This window comes from Drosophila persimilis, unplaced genomic scaffold (genome assembly GCF_003286085.1).
Source record: "Drosophila persimilis strain 14011-0111.01,24,50 unplaced genomic scaffold, DperRS2 tig00001261-arrow-arrow-pilon, whole genome shotgun sequence".
Classification (NCBI taxonomy): Eukaryota; Metazoa; Arthropoda; class Insecta; order Diptera; family Drosophilidae; genus Drosophila; species Drosophila persimilis.
This window is the reverse complement of record NW_020825445.1, coordinates 152317-172771: the sequence shown is the minus strand read 5'-3', so window position 1 is coordinate 172771 and position 20455 is coordinate 152317. Positions and strand designations below refer to the sequence as shown.

The 20455-nt window shown below is 41.5% G+C and overlaps 1 protein-coding gene across 1 annotated transcript in view; it reads right to left on the bottom strand.

The window, feature by feature from the left end:
- LOC6603838 (midnolin homolog) overlaps positions 1-18389 on the bottom strand; it is a gene marked incomplete at its 3' end in the record, with an annotated part of 85187 nt that extends 66798 nt beyond the window's left edge. The window contains exon 1 of the mRNA XM_026994118.1: positions 18128-18389. Coding sequence (XP_026849919.1) covers positions 18128-18323 — 196 coding nt within the window. The remainder of the gene's footprint in view (positions 1-18127) is intronic.
- Between the last annotated feature and the right edge of the window lie 2066 nt (positions 18390-20455).

Below are 20455 nucleotides of genomic sequence, written 5' to 3'. Positions count from 1 at the left end.
TTAAATTAATTTTAATAATTTAAAAAAAAATCAAAAAAAATGCATATCAAAGTTTTGTCGGTTTTGAAATTTGCCGTAAAAAATATCATGTCTATTTTCGCCACTTTTCTTGATAGCTTTCTTATAATAATAACTCATAACTATTATTCGCGGTCCCTGGTAGATACATTTCATGGATGGATGAATTTTCATAGGAAATTGTGGATACTGCTCTGCTCTAGATTTTATAGCCAAACCCACTTGAAAATGGTTTATCCACTATTTATTTCATTGCAGTAAAAATCTTCCTTAAATTGAACAAAAATCTTCGGTTTCAGTGGAATAATATATGTATAGCCTCCTCTATAGAGATTTCCATCGAATAACAATTTCCGTATTGTGATTTTAATTTGCTCTACCCTCAAATCCTTTGTAAATCCCTTTCCTTTGGGCATTTTTTTTGCCTCAAAATCAAAGATTATTTTTGTTTTCCCACTCAAAATGCAATACGCAAGACGGAAAACCGAAAACCGAATGTCTAAAGATCTAAATCCTCATCTAAATCAGTCGAATGTGTGTGTGGCACATGCCCCCACCCCCACCTCCAACCCCCCGTGGCTTCGCATAGAACGAATGCCCCAGACAGAGACGCGCATCTGCTTAGCATATCAATGCGGAGGGAGATTTGCATTTAATGCTGCCACCAAAGCAGATATTAGCACCACAGACACACAGCACAGACGGTGGCATGGGGCACGGGGCACGGGGCATGGGGCATACGAAAAGTCTTAGGTGTTTCGTTATTTATGCGTCTGTTTGCACTAATTCCAGGGAGCCTCAACAAAGTTTAATGTGCTCCTGAAAGGCGAAGGGAAATCCCAGGGAAATGGAAAACAGTCACTGCCCATAGGTCAGCGAGGGGTCGGGGGGGCGTGGCACTTGTGGTGACACTCGACTTCAAAGTCGGGACTTATCTGAAATTCTAATTGAAAACCGAGAAAAAACAAAGAAAACAGAAAAGTATATAAATTGAATTACATATTTTATGCACAACAAAAGCGCCCTTTACCCTTCACCCTTCACCCTTTAACATCTTGGTAGTGGCCAAAAAATACCTCTGCTTTGGCATCAACATGATGCCCCATGTGGTGTCCACACGGTGTGTCTCCCCAAGCTTTGTGCTACAAATCGCTGGCAGCCCCCACTCTCCACCGAAGATCAAAGTTCAGACAGCCCCAGACAAGGTGTCCCTTCGTTTTTTATAGGGTATTTTGGGGGGTATTTCTTGAGGGCTTGCAGTCCCCAAAAAAAATAAAATAACCTATAAAAAAATATATTCTTGATTCGTTTTTTTCCAAGCTTTTCCCGACTACAATTTTACACAGAAAAAACAAGTTTTTGGGAGTAAAAAAAATACTTCTCAAAATTTGTATATTTCCAAAGATATTTCCACCAAAAGTTTTCCAAGTTTCTCGACAAAATTAAGTTGAAATCCAATATCTTTTGGACTAAAAAAAATTCAATTTTTTTAAGAAAATATATTCAAGTGTTTTCAGTGATTTCCAACACTGTTCAGGCCTAAAAACGGAGTACAGCTACCTTTCGCATTTGTTTTTCCATCTGTGAATCAATCTTGTAACCTTCCTAGGGTATCCCTGCCTTTGTTTCTCCATTCTGTGTACTTTTCTATCCTTTTATTAAACACTTTGGCAGTACAAATCCTTTGGCACTTGACTCTCTCTGTCTCTCTGACTCCCTGGGAAACCTTGTCAGAGATTAGTGTTGAACAACCCGTTTTCTGTGTGTCTGTCTGTCCATCAATTAGGGGGTGTCCTGTGTGGGAGAGTGCTTACAAAGAAAGTATTTGGCAACAGAATCCCTGGTAGCTTTGTTTGGGGATTACTTTGCGAGAGTATTTTGGATTATTTGCTAGTTATTTTATTCCAGTTTCCATACACGTAAATGGCGGGAGCATTTTGTCTGAAACGAGGAGGGGGGGATACTGTTTGTGGTTCGATTATCATAAGCTAAGGTTGGGAATTTCCTTCTGGAACCCGTAAACCCCATAAAGAACGGAATTTCTATTTAAAATTCAATAATTCTTATGTGATTCTTCTGTGATTTCTTCTGTGATTCTTCTGTGAATGGCATGACAATTATTCAAACACCTTTCACATTCGAAGAGCGAATTCAAAATACAAAGTAAGCATAAATTAGATTAAAAAAAAAATGAATACAAAAAATGCGAAATATATCTGCATAAATCTGCAGACAAAGCGAGATACAGATACATCTACCTCTTCCTCTCTCCCTCCCTCTCTCTCTCTCTCTCTGTCGCCCTCTTTCGTTTTAGCTGAATAATCAAATCAAATAAAAATCACATTCGCATTCGCATTCGGATTCGGATTTGGATTCTGAGTGAAAAATGAAATTAAAATTTTCTGTGGCAGTATGATATTTTGCTTGCCACAAGAGTAATTCAATTAACGCCACACAATGCGGCAAGGATACACACAGTATATGTGTGCATGAAAAGGCAAAAGGATACTCCTTTTGTGAAAACCAGAAGAAGACGACGACGGACGTCGGACGTCGGGTTGGGTCCTTGCCCTCGGACTCAAATCTCACACAAAAGGCACGGGCCACAGCCACAGCGGAAAGGCAAGGGGCACAAGGGGCAGGCTGGACCAAAGGTATACCTTTTTTAGTATACAAAACACGCGCTTGCCACACATGTGGCATGTGGCATGTGGCAGGGGTATCAAGTGCACTAAACTGCAAGCGGCAACATCCGTTTTCATAAACGTAATATACAGAAAATCGCATGCCACAGTGTCCAAAGGACTGTCCAGGGGGCTCTCCAGAGGGCCGTCCAGGGTTGCCAGGTGCATAAATTACCCATCATTTAAACGAATTTTCACTCGTCTCCAACCACTGTGCAACTTCTTTTCAAATCAAAAGCTGGTTCCTGCCAGAGAGGGGCGGGGCGGAGGGGGAGTCTCCTGAACTCTGGAGCTCAAGTTCCTGCCTGCCGTGTGACAATTTTCCATGACCCCTGCAACCTGGCATTTTCCTTCACCTTTTTGTGGGTGTGTGTGTGTGTGTGTGTGTGTGTGTGTGTGCCATTTTCACGCTTTTACGCCGCAATTGTTGTGGCAGAAACCAGTGGTGGTGGGGGGTGGGGGGGGTGGGGTGGGGTGCTGCCTGCTCCATTGAAAGCCAACAACGAAACGACGACTCACTTTATGAAAAGAAAATTGTGACTTTAAAACTAAACCCACAATCAACAGAGGCTCCCCCCCCCCCCCCCCCTAGCAGAGTTTTCCCGGGCATTGTTTTCGCCCACAGTTTGGGAGTCATTGTGCAGCAGAGGAAGTCTATTTAGAGCGGCGTCTATTGTGCGGAGGTCACTGAATTTCAGCGGAGCCAAAGTTCATCAACTTTCGGCGGAGGCCTGCAGCTGTCAAGCCCTGCCGCCTCCAATCAATGATTGAAGTTTATTAAGAAATTAAAGACATCCCCCGCCCCATCGTGTCATTGGAGAGGCTCCAATGGGTGCTGGCGTAACGCGTAACGCGTGATGGAACACTTGGAAAACCATTAATAAGTGGGTTATGCCATCGAGACCAGTGGCACCAACGAATGATTGACAGCGGCGCGACAGACGCAGAGAGAGAGGGGCGTCAGAGAGAGATGGAGGAGACAGGCGCCAGGCAGGTCGCGGGAAAAAGTCACTGCTTTAGTGGCATTCTGCAAGCTGCAATCTGCACTGCTTTGTACGTGTATGCCTGCCTGTTGCACTGCTTTCTTTGCTCGTCCTACACATAGCTGCTCTTTTTGCACTGCTTGTGTGTGTAACTACTATATGCACTGCTTTAACCGATCCTGCTGCTTGCCTTTCTAGCTTTCTTCCCCGAAATATTGATTATTGAACGAATTTTCTTTGTTTTCCTAGAGTTTTGGGCTGCCCTTGGCCCTGACTCTCTCTCTCTCTCTCTCTCTCTCACTCTTTAGTCTTCCTTTCGCCCCCTCTGTTGCACGAAGCATTTTCCATCATCATTCCCTTTCCGATTGCATTGCCTGCCGCCTCTGTGACGGCGGCGTGTGTGACAAGTGTCAACAATTATCAAGTATACGCCACATGCACAGCTCCACACGACTCCACGCTCGCTCCCCTCCACGCAACACGTGCCTCAATTGCCACCGAAATTAATTGAGCTCTCCGCTTCGATCTGCTCCGCTCGGCTCCGCTCTCATGAGACTGTCAATTAGCAGGAAAATCAAGCAAATTTATGGCCGCAAGTGCGAAACCAGCCGAAAAAAATATATATCAATAGATACACGTATTTACAGACAGCTACAGATACAGCTACAGATACAGATACACATACGATATAGCCATCAAATCCGCCTGTCAATTTGTGAATTTAAGCAGAAAACGCGTGTCCGTGTCGGACCCATAAAAACACAAAAACAAATCACAAATAAATATTAAGATGCTAACAAAAGTTGACCGAAAAGAATCAAACAAACACACACACAGAGAGACAAAGATCCGAACATGGGGATACCCTTTAAGAAAATATATTTAATTTTGAAAGCCCTGAAACCATAGACTTTTGGAGTCAAAAACTCCTTGGAAATTAAGGTTTTTCTTCTACCAAAAGTTAGAAGTTTTTATTCCTATAAAAGCCATTCCTATGATGTTGGAAGTCAGAAGTTTTTATTCCTATAAAAGCCATTCCTATGATGTGCCAGTAGCTATGGAAATTTCCAAGCTTGAAGCTATTTTTGTTGCAAATCTCTTCGGAGAAAAGGTTTTTTCTACAACAAATGAGAAATATCTTTGAAGCTATGCATAATCCCATGAAATGGACACATTTTTGATTCGAAAACTTGTAAAAATTATACCTTTTCCCCCATCAAAACTTGTTTTCTAACCATATTTCTGTGATTTTTCTCATAGAAATTGTTTTTTTTTTTTTTCGATTATTCTAACACTTTCCTTATCGCTTGCCAAACGTGTTTCTGGGGGTCGTATTCTCGTAGCACTCGTAATTCTATCATTCTACCAGTACTATTATTTATTGTTTTATTTATGAAATCATTCCTCTAACCAAATACCGGTGTACAGATCTATCGGTAGGCATTTAAAGGTTCAATAATCAAGACACCCTCTTAAGAAAAAAGGGTAATAATAATACTCGCAGAAATATCTTTTGTGAAGAGCAACAGAATGTCAAAAATTAGCAACGAAAATAAATGAGCCGCAAAAGATAGAGAGAGGGAGGGAAAGACAAAGAAAAGAAGGGGGAAAGGAGGAGTGAGAGGCAGAGGTAGAGGGAGACAGAAAAGAGGTTGAAGAGGCAGAGATTTCCTATAAAGAAAAGCAAACTTTTTTCCATAAAGTTGATTAATATTTTTCCTTCTTTTTTTTTGTAATTTTTTGTCTTCTTTTCTTCTTGTTTCGTATTTTTTTCTTCATCTTTTTCGTATATTTTTTCTTTTTTTTGCGTAATTTTTTGTTCTTCTTTTTTTTTTCTTCTTTTTCTACTTTTTCTTCTTCTTTTTTCCTTATTTTTTCGCTCTTTTAAGTCACTTCTTTGCCAGTCTCTCTCTCTCTCTCTCTCTCTCTCTCTCTCTCTCTCTCTCTTTCTCTCTACTTTCGACCAACTCTTTTGGACTCTTTCCTTCTACATCGCCCCGCCCCGCCACGCCCCACCCCACCCCCCTTTTCTATCCGCCAAATCTCTTTCATTCTGCCGCATTTTGTGGTCAAGTAATTGTCGCATTATCCACGAAACTTGTTGCTAATTTTGACAGGCATTTTCGCGTTTTAGCCCGCTTATTGCCACCCTGCTTCTTGGCCAAAAACTTTGCGTGAAGCCAACTTAATGATGGCTAATTAAAAAAAAAAAGAGACAACTCCAGACTGCCAAAAGTATCTCTGTATCTTTTATCTACTTTAGAGACAAAAACAAAAAAAAAACCAGGGAAGCAGCGAACATAAAACCCCGAAAACCAACCCCCGCCCCCTGCACCCCCCTCCCCCCCTCTGAAAGATAAGTCTCGTCTGTCATGGCAATTAAACAGAAATCATTTTTGTATCTTTTGTGTTTGTTTGGAAAACAAGACGCTTGCCTGCTGCTGCGTTTAAAAATAGCTCAAAAAGATAGCCAAAAATATCCCCAAAAGATACGCGCTGGCAGGGCAGACACACACACACACACACACACACACACACACACACACACACACACACAGACACAGACAAATAGATGTATTCAGTATTCAGTAGTCGGGCAAGTGCTTTTGTTATTTCAAGAAGCAGCTGAAAGCAGCCCACGCATTGGAGAACAGAGGCTGGAGCAGGGGCAGGGGCGGTGCAGGGGCGTGGCAGGAGAAGTGACAAAAGTGGGGGGAGAGGTGGAGACCAGCAAACAAATTACAGCCTACAGATGACAGCTGTAGGGCCCGAGGAACAGCAGCATCCTGTGAAAAATTCAATGTTTTTTGGGAGGGAGGGCAGTAGAGCGGGGGGGTCGAGAGTCAATAAATACACAGCTCTACAAATACTCTATCCATGGAATTAAGAGGCCAACAAAACAGTCTCTAAGAACAGGGGGAAATGGTGGAAAAATGTGTGAAAAATTGTTCATTAATTATGGGGCAAAATTCCATCGGAAATTATTGATTTTCCTGCACCAAAAAACCGAAACTTTGCCACGATCTATCGGGTGTGCATCTACCCACTAATTCCACACCCTAGAAAGTGCTTCCAAGTGCAGATTTAAGGAGTTCTCTTGAAGTTTCCCTCGCCACAAACCACAACAAGTGATAATCCCCAACAGGCCCCACAGACTCTCCGAAACTGGAAAACCCAGCGAACAAAACCTAGACTTTTGGCAAGGACATCCCCTAGAAAACAACAGCAAAAAACAATAGAAGAATGGGTAAGGGGGAATGGAAACCCCCTAGAAATAAAAAGAGGAAAAACTAAAGGAAAACGAAGACACAATAACAAACAGAAAATGGCATAATAGGCTTTCCAAAAGGGGGGGCGGGGAGGGGAGGGATGTATCTGGAAAAGCGCAATCAAGCGTTAGACATAGTTTTGCTGCCGGCAAAAAAAAAGAGTAAAAAATCATAAAAAATTCCAGAAGGAAATACGAGTAAAGGAGGAAAATTCTAGAGGGAAATACGAGTGGATAAAACGCAATGCTCATAAAAATTCTTACGCACATTTGGGCGCAGAAAAGGAAAAGCCCAAAGGCAGAGAGATCCCGCACACACACACACACACACACGCACACACACACACATACACACACCTGTCAGAGGCCCAAGGACAACAGATGGAGGCAGAATGGAGGGAGGGGGTGGGGTGGGGCTGGGCACCCGCTGTTGCTTTACGCAAAATTGAAAAAGATACAAATTTCCACATTACACTTTTTGCCATTTGCCTTTATTTGTATCCCCTTTTGGTGCCCTGCAATCGGGGAGGGGGGTATATGCGACTCGGGGGGCGAGAAGGGGCCTGGAACTAGGAAGCCCTGGAACTAGGAAGCTACAAGATCTAAAGCAAACATTCCACCCCCTTGAATCGATCAAAACAATGTGGAGATCATTATCATCTTGTGTATCAAAAATCATCACAATCAGAATCGATTATCTGCCGATAAGTAGATGCGCCAAAAACCCTATTAATCGAACGATACATCCACGTTGGGATCTCTCTAGTGGGTACAAATCTGCTCCAGAAACTCCCAAATAAATACACACCACGTCGTCGTATGGGGTACAGGATTTATTCTTCGTTTTAGGTGCTTCAAAGGTCATATATTTCAACGAACGTCCTCTGTTTTCCGAAGTCAAACTCTTGGTGCACTATCGATATACCTTCTAGGCCTGCCACGAACTGTCCGCATCGATAGATATACACATTTTACACCCATAAATCTATCAAGAAACTCCGCTGTGGCAGAGTCGTAGATATAGATCGTATCTAACAAAATACATGATAAAATATAAATGAATAAATACATCAATTTATACTTAACAAAAACTACCAAAAACTATGGCAATCGGTTAAATTTTAATATTATTCTTATATTTGTATTATTATTATTATTTTATTTGTATTATTATTATTTTTTTGTATTATTATTATATTTGTATTTTTAATATTATTATTATATTTTTATTATTATTATTGGAATTGTATTTTTATTATTTTATTTGTATTATTATTATTTATTATTATTATTATTGTTATTATTATTATATTTTTGTATTATTGTATTTTTATTATTATTATTTTTTTTATTATTATATTTCTATTATTATTATTTATTTTTATTTTTATATTTATATTTTTATTATTATTATATTTGTATTTTTATTATTATTATTTTATTTTCATTGTTATTATTATTGTTGTATTTTTATTATTATTATTTTATATTATTATTATATTTTTTTGTTTTAATTCTAGAAAATTGTCCGTTCATAGAACCCCAAATTCCCCTGAATATGAAACCCCCCAAAAAAACAAAAACAACAACTAAAAATCGCCCATCAGTGGGTATCATGAAGTCGTTACACGGCTCTGGAATGTTCTCCCTCTCTCTCTCTCTCTCCCTCTCTCTCTCTCTCTCTCGCACACACACTTTATTTAGCTTTCCTTTCATTTCTTTCGTGTGCCTGAAAGTGGCAGTAAAATTAAATGAAAAAAACGAAAACGAAAACGAACCAAAAATAAATATAAAATATAAATTCAGAAAATTCAGGAGGAAAACTCGGTGAAAAACTAGATTGCCAGAGCTCATCCGACGGGACGACAGGGCGACGGGGAGTGAGGGAGATGGAATATTGCACATTTGCATTTAATTAATGTTCATTAAATATTTACAAATTGCGGTAAATTACCGCAAAATGTTTCGGGTGTGGAAAACAGAGACAAAAACCCAAATGGAAAATGGGGGAAAATAGGGGAAAATTGGTAGTGGGCGTATAGTAACTGTTGTAGTCTCTTCCTCTCCCCCTCTCTCCCTCTTCCCCTCGCTGTATCTGTCTCTGTCTCTGTTCTACTGTGTGGCACTATGCGGCACTCGCCTGTAGCATGTGGCACACATTTTGCGGTTCCACTGGGTCCACTAGCGTGCGAATTTTCGGTTCGATTTGATGCGTGTTCCGCTGCGGTTATCACTTGGTTGCATACCCCACCCCCACCCCCCACAACCCCCTGCTCCACCCACAGGGCGGCGATACGATATGTGTGGCATGTGGGCGGCAGGGGCTTACAGTGGTCACAATTGTTGGAAATTTTCGGTGGTTTTTGCTTATTTGATTCGCGGTGAAACGTATTTCGACAGCAGAAAAGTCAATAGCAAAACAAGCAGGCGGGGGGGAGGGGGCTAGTGGGGCAGGAGAGATCTCTCTTGTGGGTTGCAAACATTAAATGGAGGCTTTGACATTCTTTGCTTAAGATTTGAAGCCAAGAATCTGGAAGGTCTCTCTGGGGATGGCTTTAAGGGAGATCTACACAGATGTATCTTTAGCTTAGGCAGAGATTATAAGGCCTTTTTTACTGGAAAACCATCCATATATAGACTAACATTATGAAAAATAATATTTCAGGTTTTTAGACAGGTATTTTGAGAGGAAGAACGTTCTCTAAAGGGAACATATTTGCTGTGGAATATATTAGAGGGTTTTGAAATATTTCTTGGTCTTGAATCGCTTTTTTGGACCATCCATAGATCGAAACTTGGGGGCAAAAGGCTCTGCTCTTAAGCTAAAAGTGTACCCTCTAGATCCCCTTCTCTTAGCACCCCCCTTCACCCTGTAACCCCTCCCCCAAAGACCCCCCGTCCCCCCCGATCCCCCTTTTTATGGCCTAAAACCACTGTTGCAAGTGCAGATTCCCCGCAAATGGAATTGATTCGAGTGGACATGCCACATCAGTTGCATACCTTTACGAGTGTTGCAAATTTAATTAGTTTGAGAAGATGCCCAGATGCCAGGATGGAGAAAAGGGGGGGTGGGGGGGGAGTGCATGCAATTGACAAACGGAATTCTGTTCTGCGGCTGCAGCGGATTCTGCTCCTTCGATGTGGAATAAATCAATCAGAGAGGGGGTAGGGGGGGGGCGGCATAACTTCACGGCACTCAATTATCGAATGATTTTCCATTCGATTTCCATTTTTGGGGTTGGAGGTTGGGGGTGGGGGGTTTTGTGTGTGAAACTTAATTTGAAAAATATGCAAAAATTCGCCATTCAATCGATTTGGCGGTACTCAGAGGGAGAGAGAGAGAGACAATGAAAATAACGATAAGGAAACACAAACGAAACGCCGCAAAACGAAAAAAAAAAAATTGCAAATTTCTTGGTTTATTTTTTTGTCATTCATTCGTTCGATGACAGAAGCGACACTCAAGCGACAATTAAGCAACGAAATAAAAACCCACAAAAAAATTCACAGACGAAACGGAGGGGGACGGGGGGAGGGGGAGGGACGGGGAGGAACGGGGGGGACGGAGAAATTGTTAGTCGATGATGTTGTCCGATTCAGAGTCCGAGGCGGAGATGTTTCCGCCACAGATACAGATACAGATACAGATACGTCACAGAACATTCAACGGCATTCAAGTGGAAACATTCTGCTGCTCCACACCGCAATTGTGGGGCAAGGTATCCATTGAGAGAGAAGGGGGGGCGGGGGCATGGGCATGGGCATTCGTGAATCATGAATATGGAATTTGTGGATACATATTTTCGAGGAGTCAAACTATTTGCGGGTTTTTTTGTGGCGAATGATAGATTTAGTTCGAGAATTCCTTAGAAAAATCATTGGAGATTGCTCTGGAGAGCTCTCCAGTGGAAATTCTTCGACCAAAACAGTCACGTTGCCATCACTATCCATCGGAGAGGACTCTCAGCTTTTATGCGTCCACGGGCCATTTGATTTCCATGGCGCCCTTCCCCTCCCCTCCAAGGTGGAAGGCAGGCAGCAAGCCAAATGTCTCTATCGAAAAAGATGTCCAAGGGGGGGAGGGGGCGGGGCAGGGTGAAAATTCATATTCCAAATGAAGCAAAGAACATAAAAACTGAACGCCAGACGTTCGTTCTGGGGGTTCGTTGGTTCCTTAATGGAGAATCCACTTTTATTCGCGCAATTAGCAGCAATTTGGGGGCGTGGCCGTTGGGGGGGACATTCAATATTCGGTAAACAGAGCTTAACATTCGGACATGGGGCCATTCATTAAAGTCTGACAGCAAATTGCATTACATTACATTACTCGACTTTTTTTTTGCTGCCTTTTTTCACACGCCTTGCCTTGGCCCCACCAGGGGCAGGGGCAGGGGCAGGGGGGTGTCTGGTGGGGGAATGGCATTTGCAAAATGCAAATTACGCTAAGCAAATTAGCGCGGAAGCAGCGCCAAAGTGCAAGACGAAGACAAGGCAAAGAGGCAATGGAGGGGAGGGCAGGGGAGGGCAGGAAGGGAGGGGGGTGTAGTGGAGAGGGGGGAAATGGAGTGTGTGCCCTGGAAATGTAAGACAAATTAGTTGGGGAATTTCACACAGAGAAGAACGAACGTACAAAATGTGTATGTGCAACGTGTGGGTGCCACATTCAGTGGCAGTGGCTGTGGCAGTGGCAGGTTACATTCAGCAACGAGGTGCCAAGAGATACCTTCCTCAAAAATGTGCTGGCAATGCAACAGAATACCGAAGGCAGGATTAAGCCGGAAAAGCGAGTAATACGATTATTTTCGGGCCAATTATGATTGTGCGTGTAAGTCATGCCACAGCAGCAGGCAACGTGGCTCCTAATTGAGCTTCAAAAGGGTGGAAATTGAGCAAAGGTGTAAAAGAAGGCATGCAAAGAAAATGTATTTCAGCTTTAAAAAAAAGGGGCAAAAAAAGGAAAAAGAAAGGAAACCTTAAAAATTAAAATTTAAAAAAAAAAACGCAAGCCAAAGCCCCTTTAAATGGCAAAAAAAAAAACTTTAAAAATAAGGAAAATAAATTTAAAAAAAGAGTAAAAAGGGGGAAAAAAAACAAAAAAAAAAACAGCTAAAACCCATAGGGTATATTTTCGTTCCGAACTGTGCTTATATATGGCTGATATAGGCAGTTAAAAAGGAAAAGCAAACCCTCCTTCCTAAAGGAATTCATTAATTTGTTGCATAGACCCCCGAAAACCGAACTTGGGCATACCCTAAGGTGGCAAATACTCCCATATATTTTGGGCATCACACATTCATTGACTTCGGTCTTCCGTCAGAATTTTGTGTGCCTTTCAGGAATCCGAATAGAAAATTCAGTTTGTTTCACACTTCCGAGAATACAGTTTCGGGTTTCCTTTAAAAAGTTAGTTTTTTTTGTGTATTTTTTTTGTGTGTTTTCTTGCCAAGATTTAATTCCAAATTTTCTTCCTCAGTTCGGCAGTTTTTTACTTCGGTTCGACCCAGGGACACTTTTCTTTCATAGATGTCCATGGGCCTTGGTCCTGTGGTCCCCCTTGGTCCTTGGTCCCCCCTTCAATCATCGTTGGAGGGGACAGTTCCCAAAATGTCTTACTTCAGTTGGACCCAACGACACTTTTATTCGTAGATGTCTATCGTCATCTTCATCGTCATCGCCACTTGGTCTTGTGCCGCCTTCAAACATCGTTGGATGGAACAGTGCTGTACTGTTCTGTCAAAACTCTTTAGCAGATCGTCTTCGTCTCCTATTTTATCCGAAAGCTTTATATATATTTTGATACTATCAATAAATATATTTTGTAAAAAAATTGCGGGGCGAAGTTTTAAAATATTTTTGTAGCAGTGACATATCACAGAAGTCTGGATCCGAAACATCGTTGCTCTAGCTCTTATAGTCTTTGAGCAGTAGGCGCTGAAGGGGACGGACGGACGGACAGACGGACAGACAGACATGGCTCAATCGACTCGGCTATTGATGCTGATCAGGAATATATATACTTTATGGGGTTGGAAACGATTCCTTCTGGACGTTACACACATCCACATCTAATATACCCCAATACTCATTTTGAGTATCGGGTATAAAAACCCAAATAATTGTATATCATAATTTTCCACAAATACAAACCACTTGAAATGTCTTTTCCAGCTGGGAAAAACATTAAGATTGTCTCTAATAAATCTCCAATTTTTTGTCAGGCATTTAATGTATAATATATGTAAAATCTATGCCAATCCTTTCTTGAATAATTGCATCTATCTATCTAATCTACATTGAATATCAGGCGTACTTCATCAAAAGGATCCCCAAAGCGGCACTAGAGATCTCCCAAGTAACATTTCCAGCTTAATGCTTAATGCAATCTTAATGCTTTTGATTCGTTAATTTCCTGCAACTTCCTGGCATTTTTAATGATACAAGTTGACATATTACCACGGGAAGCACCTTTCAGAGGAGGCACCCCCCCTCCACTAGCCCGCGTGTCTATGCCTCAGTTGAGTTGTTAAGAAATGCACAATAAGCCCATTCATAAGTCTGGCCTGGGGCATAAACTCTCACGGCAATTTAGCTCAAGTCTTCACACTATAACCACCATGGAGCAGACCACGGAGCAGACCGTGGTCGCCCACAAATCAAATTGCAATCCCCGCGAGAGCCGCGAGAGAGCTGCTACAGGAAATGCGATGAGCAGACATACACCTGGCATGGCATGGCATGGCCTGGCATGGCCTGGCCTGGCCTGGCCTGCTGCTGCTCATGACAAACTGCCACTTCAACTGTGTGGCACACAGCAGCGGAGTCGGAGTCAGAGGCAGAGGCAACTGTGGCAATTGGAGAAGGGACACAGGTTGCGCGGGCAATTGAAAAATGACGCCCAGCCGCTGGCCGCTAGCCGGTGAAATGCATTCCACCAAATGAAGCCCAGGGTCCAGGGGTCCAGGACGACTCCAGGCACGTAGCAATAAAATATAGAGTGCTACGACTCAGGGATACCCATTTAAGGGGATTGCTGTGGGTAGGAGAAACCAGAGAAGACCTGTAAAGGAGTCACACGAAGGGGCATCCATGGCAGTCTTTTCTTCAGATTCTAATGGCAATCATTAACAGATTTCTATAGTTTTAGGCAATGAGGTAAGAGGTTTGGATTCCCTTATGTTTTCAGATCAAAAGTAGTTATTTTCCAGCTCTTTTGGTGTCGAAAAACGCTGCCTTTTTCCATCTCTTATGTTAAGGAACATCTCTTTCGTCTATGATATCCATGATACTCCTTCGAGGCCCCCAACTACGGGGCATCAAGAGTCGCGTTGGCAGCATCTGGCTTTGGGGGAAATCCACTTTTCTGCAACTGTTAACCGAACCGTAAACTCGAACCGATATGTCAATATAAATACCGTACACCTGCTGTCCCTCTCCCTGCTGTCCCTGTCCCTCTCCCCCGTCCCTGTCTCGCACTCCGCTGTGTACATTCGAGTTTATTTTGTTCATTATGTTTTATTAGCAATCCACTAATTGCAAAAGTCTCCTCCACTGGCAAATATGGGGAGCCGGCGAGAATATTTGTATTTATTTTTTATGATCATTAAATATTTGGGAAAAAAGCTATCTACAAGCCTATTGGTGGCCGAACTTCAATGAATGTTTTTTGTTCTTTTTTGTCTTTTGCTAAAATGAAATTATAAAACATTTTGCCTGACTTTTGTTGACTCCGAACCGTGCACTAATTGGAAATGGGAGAACCACCAAAGGTAGGTGCATACATACATACATACATATGTATTTGTTTGTACATATGTATTGGTTCTCTTATAGTAGTATTTACTGTTGGGGTAAACGCATTGCATTTGCTTTGGGCGATAAGCAACTGATAAAAGCGAAATAAAAGGCAAACAACAACACAAAATGTAATGTCAATAAGGAATGAGGAATAAGAGATAGGCAGAGAGGAAAGAGTGGGAAGAGTGGGAGAAAGGGAAGAGAGAGTGCTGCTGATAATGGTTTTTGTAGTCCCAGTCTTATATGCGCCACAATTAGTTGTGATAAATGGAGAGGGGGGAGGGAGTCTTTCAATCTGCAATGGCCTTTCAACTGTAAAGTTTATTGATTCTTTAGATGTCAATGGCAGTTCATATCAAACTGTCATAGTTATCGTTTCCTCAAATTCAATGTTCAGTGCTTCTCAAACTGCCAAATAGTTAGCTTTCATAGCAGTTGCCTTCCAACTGTAAAGGTTATTGATTCTTTACATGTCCATGGCAGTGCATCTCAAACTGTCATAGTTATCGATTCTACAAATTCAATGGTCAGTGCTTCTCAAACTGTCAAATAGTTAACTTTCATGGCAGTGACCGTAGCAGTGGCCTTTCAACTGTAAAGGTTATTGATTCTTTAGATATCAATGACAGAGCATCTCAGACTGTCATAGTTATCGATTCTACAAATTCAATGGTCAGTGCTTCGCAAACTGTAAAGTGTCATAGCAATGGTTCCCAAACTGTAGAATGTGTTCCTTCTGCAACTGCTAGCAGTTCATCTTAAACTGTAATACACAGTGACGCTCCAACAGTAAAGGGTCTGGGTTCTATGAATGTAATAGTCAGTGATTCTTCAACTGTATGCATTTTGGATCAACCTCTGCCATTACGAGTAGTGCATCTGCAACTGTACAAACGGATAAGAATGATATGTTCAACTGTTTTTGGTAAGTGATGCCACAACTGTAAGCGGTATATACACTCGAAGTGGCCACAAAACTGTAAGTTCTTGACTCTGAACGGCTTCATCATAGCTTTCAAGTCCTCTTAAAGCCCATCTAATTGTGTCAAGGGTTCAACCCGCACTAGAGACGATTACTAGCCCCCACTAGACCATTAAACCATTCAACAATTACGTATAATTTCGGTCTAAAATCGCAGACCAGTCATTCTGTTCTCCACTAATATGCACATCACTCAAGTGAATCACATATGTGTGACTGCTGTTTCCAAGCCATCTTATCAGACATTCCTTCTTTTTTTCTGTGTTTCCTTCAGTGATAACAGGCACAAATTGCTTGAAAATTGTCTAAATATACATAACATATGTACGGATAAAAACAAAGAAAAGAACGACTAGATATTTAGGCGTGTTATCTAATGATGGAAAATCCATAAAAAAAAAACCAGACGGGTTTTTGCTTGAAATTAATTATTATTATACGGTTTTATCCAAGTTTTCTTTAGCCACTCTTTTTGTGAGCATAGTTTATTAAACTTTCTTGCGAAAAAAAATAAAACAAAAAAAAAACTAAACATTTGTGGCGGCCATGGTTTGAGGGGGACTTATATCGTGGTAGTTGTGGCGTTTTCTTATGGTTTTTGGCTTTAAAAAAAGCAGGTTTTTGCATTTGGCCTTTGGCATAAGCCAAAGCCACACACACAGCCACAGAAAACTACAACTTGAGGGGGCAAGCCCCTTCCCTGCCGCAAGTCGCTCTCTGACTTGGAGGAGGAACACACCTATGTGTGTGTGTGTGTGTGTGTGTGCACCATTCACACAGATGTAAGGGTATATGCATAAATAAAAGGTAAATTGAAAGAGCATAAAGAGAAATATGCATGTGGTGTGGTTTACCCTTTTTGCAGCACGGGTATTCCGGTTTCAGCGGCAGCCCGGAGATCATTCAGTATCTCAGTATATATACTGCGCAGAGTTCTACGAGTATTCCATGCCCAGTATCTATATTTTTGATAATTCTCAACTCTTTTTTTGTCCGATTCAATGAAAAATCTACCAGAAAAAGGATATTCCCTGAAAGAGCTCTGGCAAAGGGTATTCCCCTTACCATCCTCCATTTCTCAGTGATTTCTTTCTCTCTTTTTTTTTTGTATTTTTTTTGAGTGCTTTCTGAGGCTGAGGCTGCCGCTGCTGCTTCTGCGTGTAAAATCAATAAATTCGAGCGGGTTCAGAGGTGACGACAGCGTCGAAATGCCTATGACCTTCAGGCATTTTGCTGGACTGACCTTCGCCACGCTCGAAAAAATGCTCCAAGCTCCCTCACCCCTCACCCCTCGCCCCTGACCCCTGCTCCTGCCCTCCATTGCTTCGCATTTTCCGCCTTGGCAATTAAATTTTTGGTACTTAAACATTTTTTTTTTTTTTAAACACATTTTTGCAGCCGCGGCAGCGGCAACAGCATTTCTTAATTATTGTTTTTAAGCTTCTTATTGTTGCTATTTCTGGTTATGGTTTTGTTGTTTGTTGTTGTTATATTTTGTTTGTTTTATTGTTGTTTCTGTTATGCTTGAATTTGTTTGCCATTCAACGGCGGCTCTCATTAATTTCTTGCCTTATTTGCTGCCCTCGCCATTGCCATCGCGCGCCCCCGCCCCCGCCCTCGCCCTCGCCCCAGTCTTGTTTTGTTGACCAATTTTTCTTTAAACAACTTTTGGCCTGATCCGAAATGAGCCACAAATCCATACATCTACTATGTACATGCATATATATATGTACATACATACATATGTATATATCCGTATTCGCATTCGCATTGCTCAACAAGTTACATCAGCGGACGAGGGAGGGCAGGGAGGGGTGGAGCAGGAGAACAAAGCTAAAGATTAAGCTCTTGATGGATTAGCAGTTAATCTGTGTGTCTCTGTGCTCGAGTTTTGAGTGGAAATGTATGAAAGACTAGCAAAAAATTTGAATATTTAAAAATATGAGTAGATTTTTGTACGAAATTTGCAAATTTCTGCCTCCATAAATCTGATTAGAGAATTTCTGATAAGCCCCATACTCTTTTCTGCCCCGAAGATCTTCTATTGGCAGTCCAGCAATAGGTGAATATTCAAGAATTTAATAATTCATCACATTTGGACTTTGATTTGTTTAATTTTCAGCTCGAAATTCTCCTTTTTCGTTTAGTTTCAGAGCCATTTCCTTCAACTACAGTTTCTGAGTAACTGAACCGGCTGCTCAAACTGTATGCCCGCTCGCCTTGAACTCTAGCTGTCTGTAGCATCCTCCTCTCTTGATTTCCCATTCCTTTTCTTTTGCTATTCCCTTTTTCGCTGACATCTGGCTTTGCATATGTATTGGATTGGTCCTATCGCTTACTAGGTCACTTTTTGTTGTTGTTGTTGTTGGTTTGTTAGTTTTTAGTTAGTATAACCTACCATCTTTAGCATTTGTTGCCGCTTGCCCTGTGGTCGCCGTTACCCCCGTTGTGGCCATTGTTGTCGTCTTGTTCGACGTTGGCGTTGTGCTGGCCGAGGCTGCTGCCGACGCCGATGTTTGTGCTGCTGCCGTATAGAATGTTGTTGTTGTGTTGTCCACGGCGCCAGCAGCAGAGAGGCTACGCGAGCAGTGCATTAGTCACGTTTTTGGATGACGCTCGGGGGTGGTGGGGAGGTTGGAGAGCACTTGCTGCTGATAAGAAAGAGAGTATCGCGGATATTATAGTTGGATGGAACGTGGGGCAAGAGGGGGGGAGTGGGAGTGGGAGTGGGAGCAGGAGCAGGGGAGCACACACACACACATATAAAAAAAACACACACACTGAAAGACACACGCGCGAGCGGTAGATAATTTCTTCTTTTATTTCATCACCGAAACGTGCGGGAGAGAGTGAGAGGATAAACAGCCTGCAGGCAGAGAGGCGGCAGCAGCACTGGCAGAGGCAGAGATCGAAGCCTTACACGCACACGGACACACGCTCTCTTGAATTTGGGGCAGCGCTTAATTATTTATTGGTTAATAATTTTCTCTTAATTGTTCTTCCTCTTCCATCCACTGTATTATACATGTATTTCAAACCAAAAAAATTCAATTGTTATTTCTTTTCTTTCTTTTTTTGTTATTATTGGCACTTTATTGCTCTCTCGCTCTCGCTCTGCTTGTGCTGATGTTGCTGCTGCTAGCGCTCTGCCAGCGCATTTTTGTTGTTTTTGTTGTTGTTGCTGTTGCTCTGCCGTAGCCGCAGCCGATGCCGCTGCTATTGCTCCAACACTTTTGTTGCACTCAAAACGCACGTGCACTCACCGTCCTTCACTGCTCATCGATCAACAACAACACCGAGAGCAGATTGCACATGTTTTTTTCACAAAATTTACGCGTTTTATTGTATAATTTTAAAATTAATTTTAACGCGACGACTCGCGGGACTCCACATAATGGGAAGAAAAATAGGGTATGGACGACAGGCAACACAGCCACGAAGTTGGACGCAAGCAAGGTGAAATCCACCCCATCTGCCTAATATACCTTTGGAAGACCAAAAGCCGATTTTGTTTCCAAGGTATAATGTCCGCACACGCGCCGTGAGGGGTGAGGTTCGTACGAACCTCGCAATTTGCTTGGCTATTTTTGCCTGTTGTCCATACCCCTTTCCATAGCCCATGCACAGTTACGACTCATTTTTTCGTCGCACTATGAGCGTCTGAGCTCAGAAATATACCGAAAAATACCATAAATATATTCCATCACACATATTCCTCGTTTTTGATATTCCGTCGAGTATTACTAGCTAAATAGAATCCTCAGCCCTGCCCACATAGTTTTATCCCATTGATTAATAAATTTTCCACAAGATTTGCTACTTTTAAGTGGTCCCTTTTATTTTGTTTGTCTAAAACAAGGTTTAAACAAAACAGTTCAACCAAAAAACAGTGGCAAAGTAAGTGAGTATGAAATCAGTGTTGCCATTTCATCTTATTCTTAGCTAGATTTGGCTTATTTTAAAACAAAATAGCTTGAAAAATAATTGAAATGCTTATGGCTTGAAATCTATCTTATTTCAAATTTCATTTAGCTTATTTTGGCTTCAAAAAATGTGGTACAAAACAATTTTTGTTCTTTGATTTTATTGTAATTCTTGTTAATATATATTAACAAATAGGATTTGTCCTTTTTTCTTGCTATGCAAAAGTGTTTTATAAACAAAATTTCTACATTTTCTGGTTCAATTTCGATGAATTTAAGGAGAGGCTACGCAATGTGCCAACTGAATCCACATAAGCGTACTGCTGCTTTTGTAAGTCAACAATTGGGGCCAAGTCGTGGTAATTATGGCAGTATGCTGTCGCTATTAAACATATGCGTCCAATGCTAGCATGACACAAACTAACAAAATACCTCTTGTTCGAAACTCCTCAAAAACAGAGGAGCAAAAGGCTGTACATTGCTGAGCACTCGGCCATGGTTATAATGAAGTGGATAAAATCATGTCATTACTTTCATTAAAAATTAAAAAAATATATACATATATATAAAATTTAATTATACATTATTTTGATGTGTGTTTATTGTTAGCTTATTGTTAAGCTTTTTTTGTATTTACCTTATTCTAGCTTATTTTTTCTTCAATCTAGCTTATGGTGACTCTCAAAATCTGGCAGCACTGGTACCCAGTGTCAGTATATTTACGGTATATTTTTAAACGAGACGGTATGTTTCGGTATATTTCGGTCTTGACCAAAATTTTTATTCGCCGCAGTTCGCTTTAG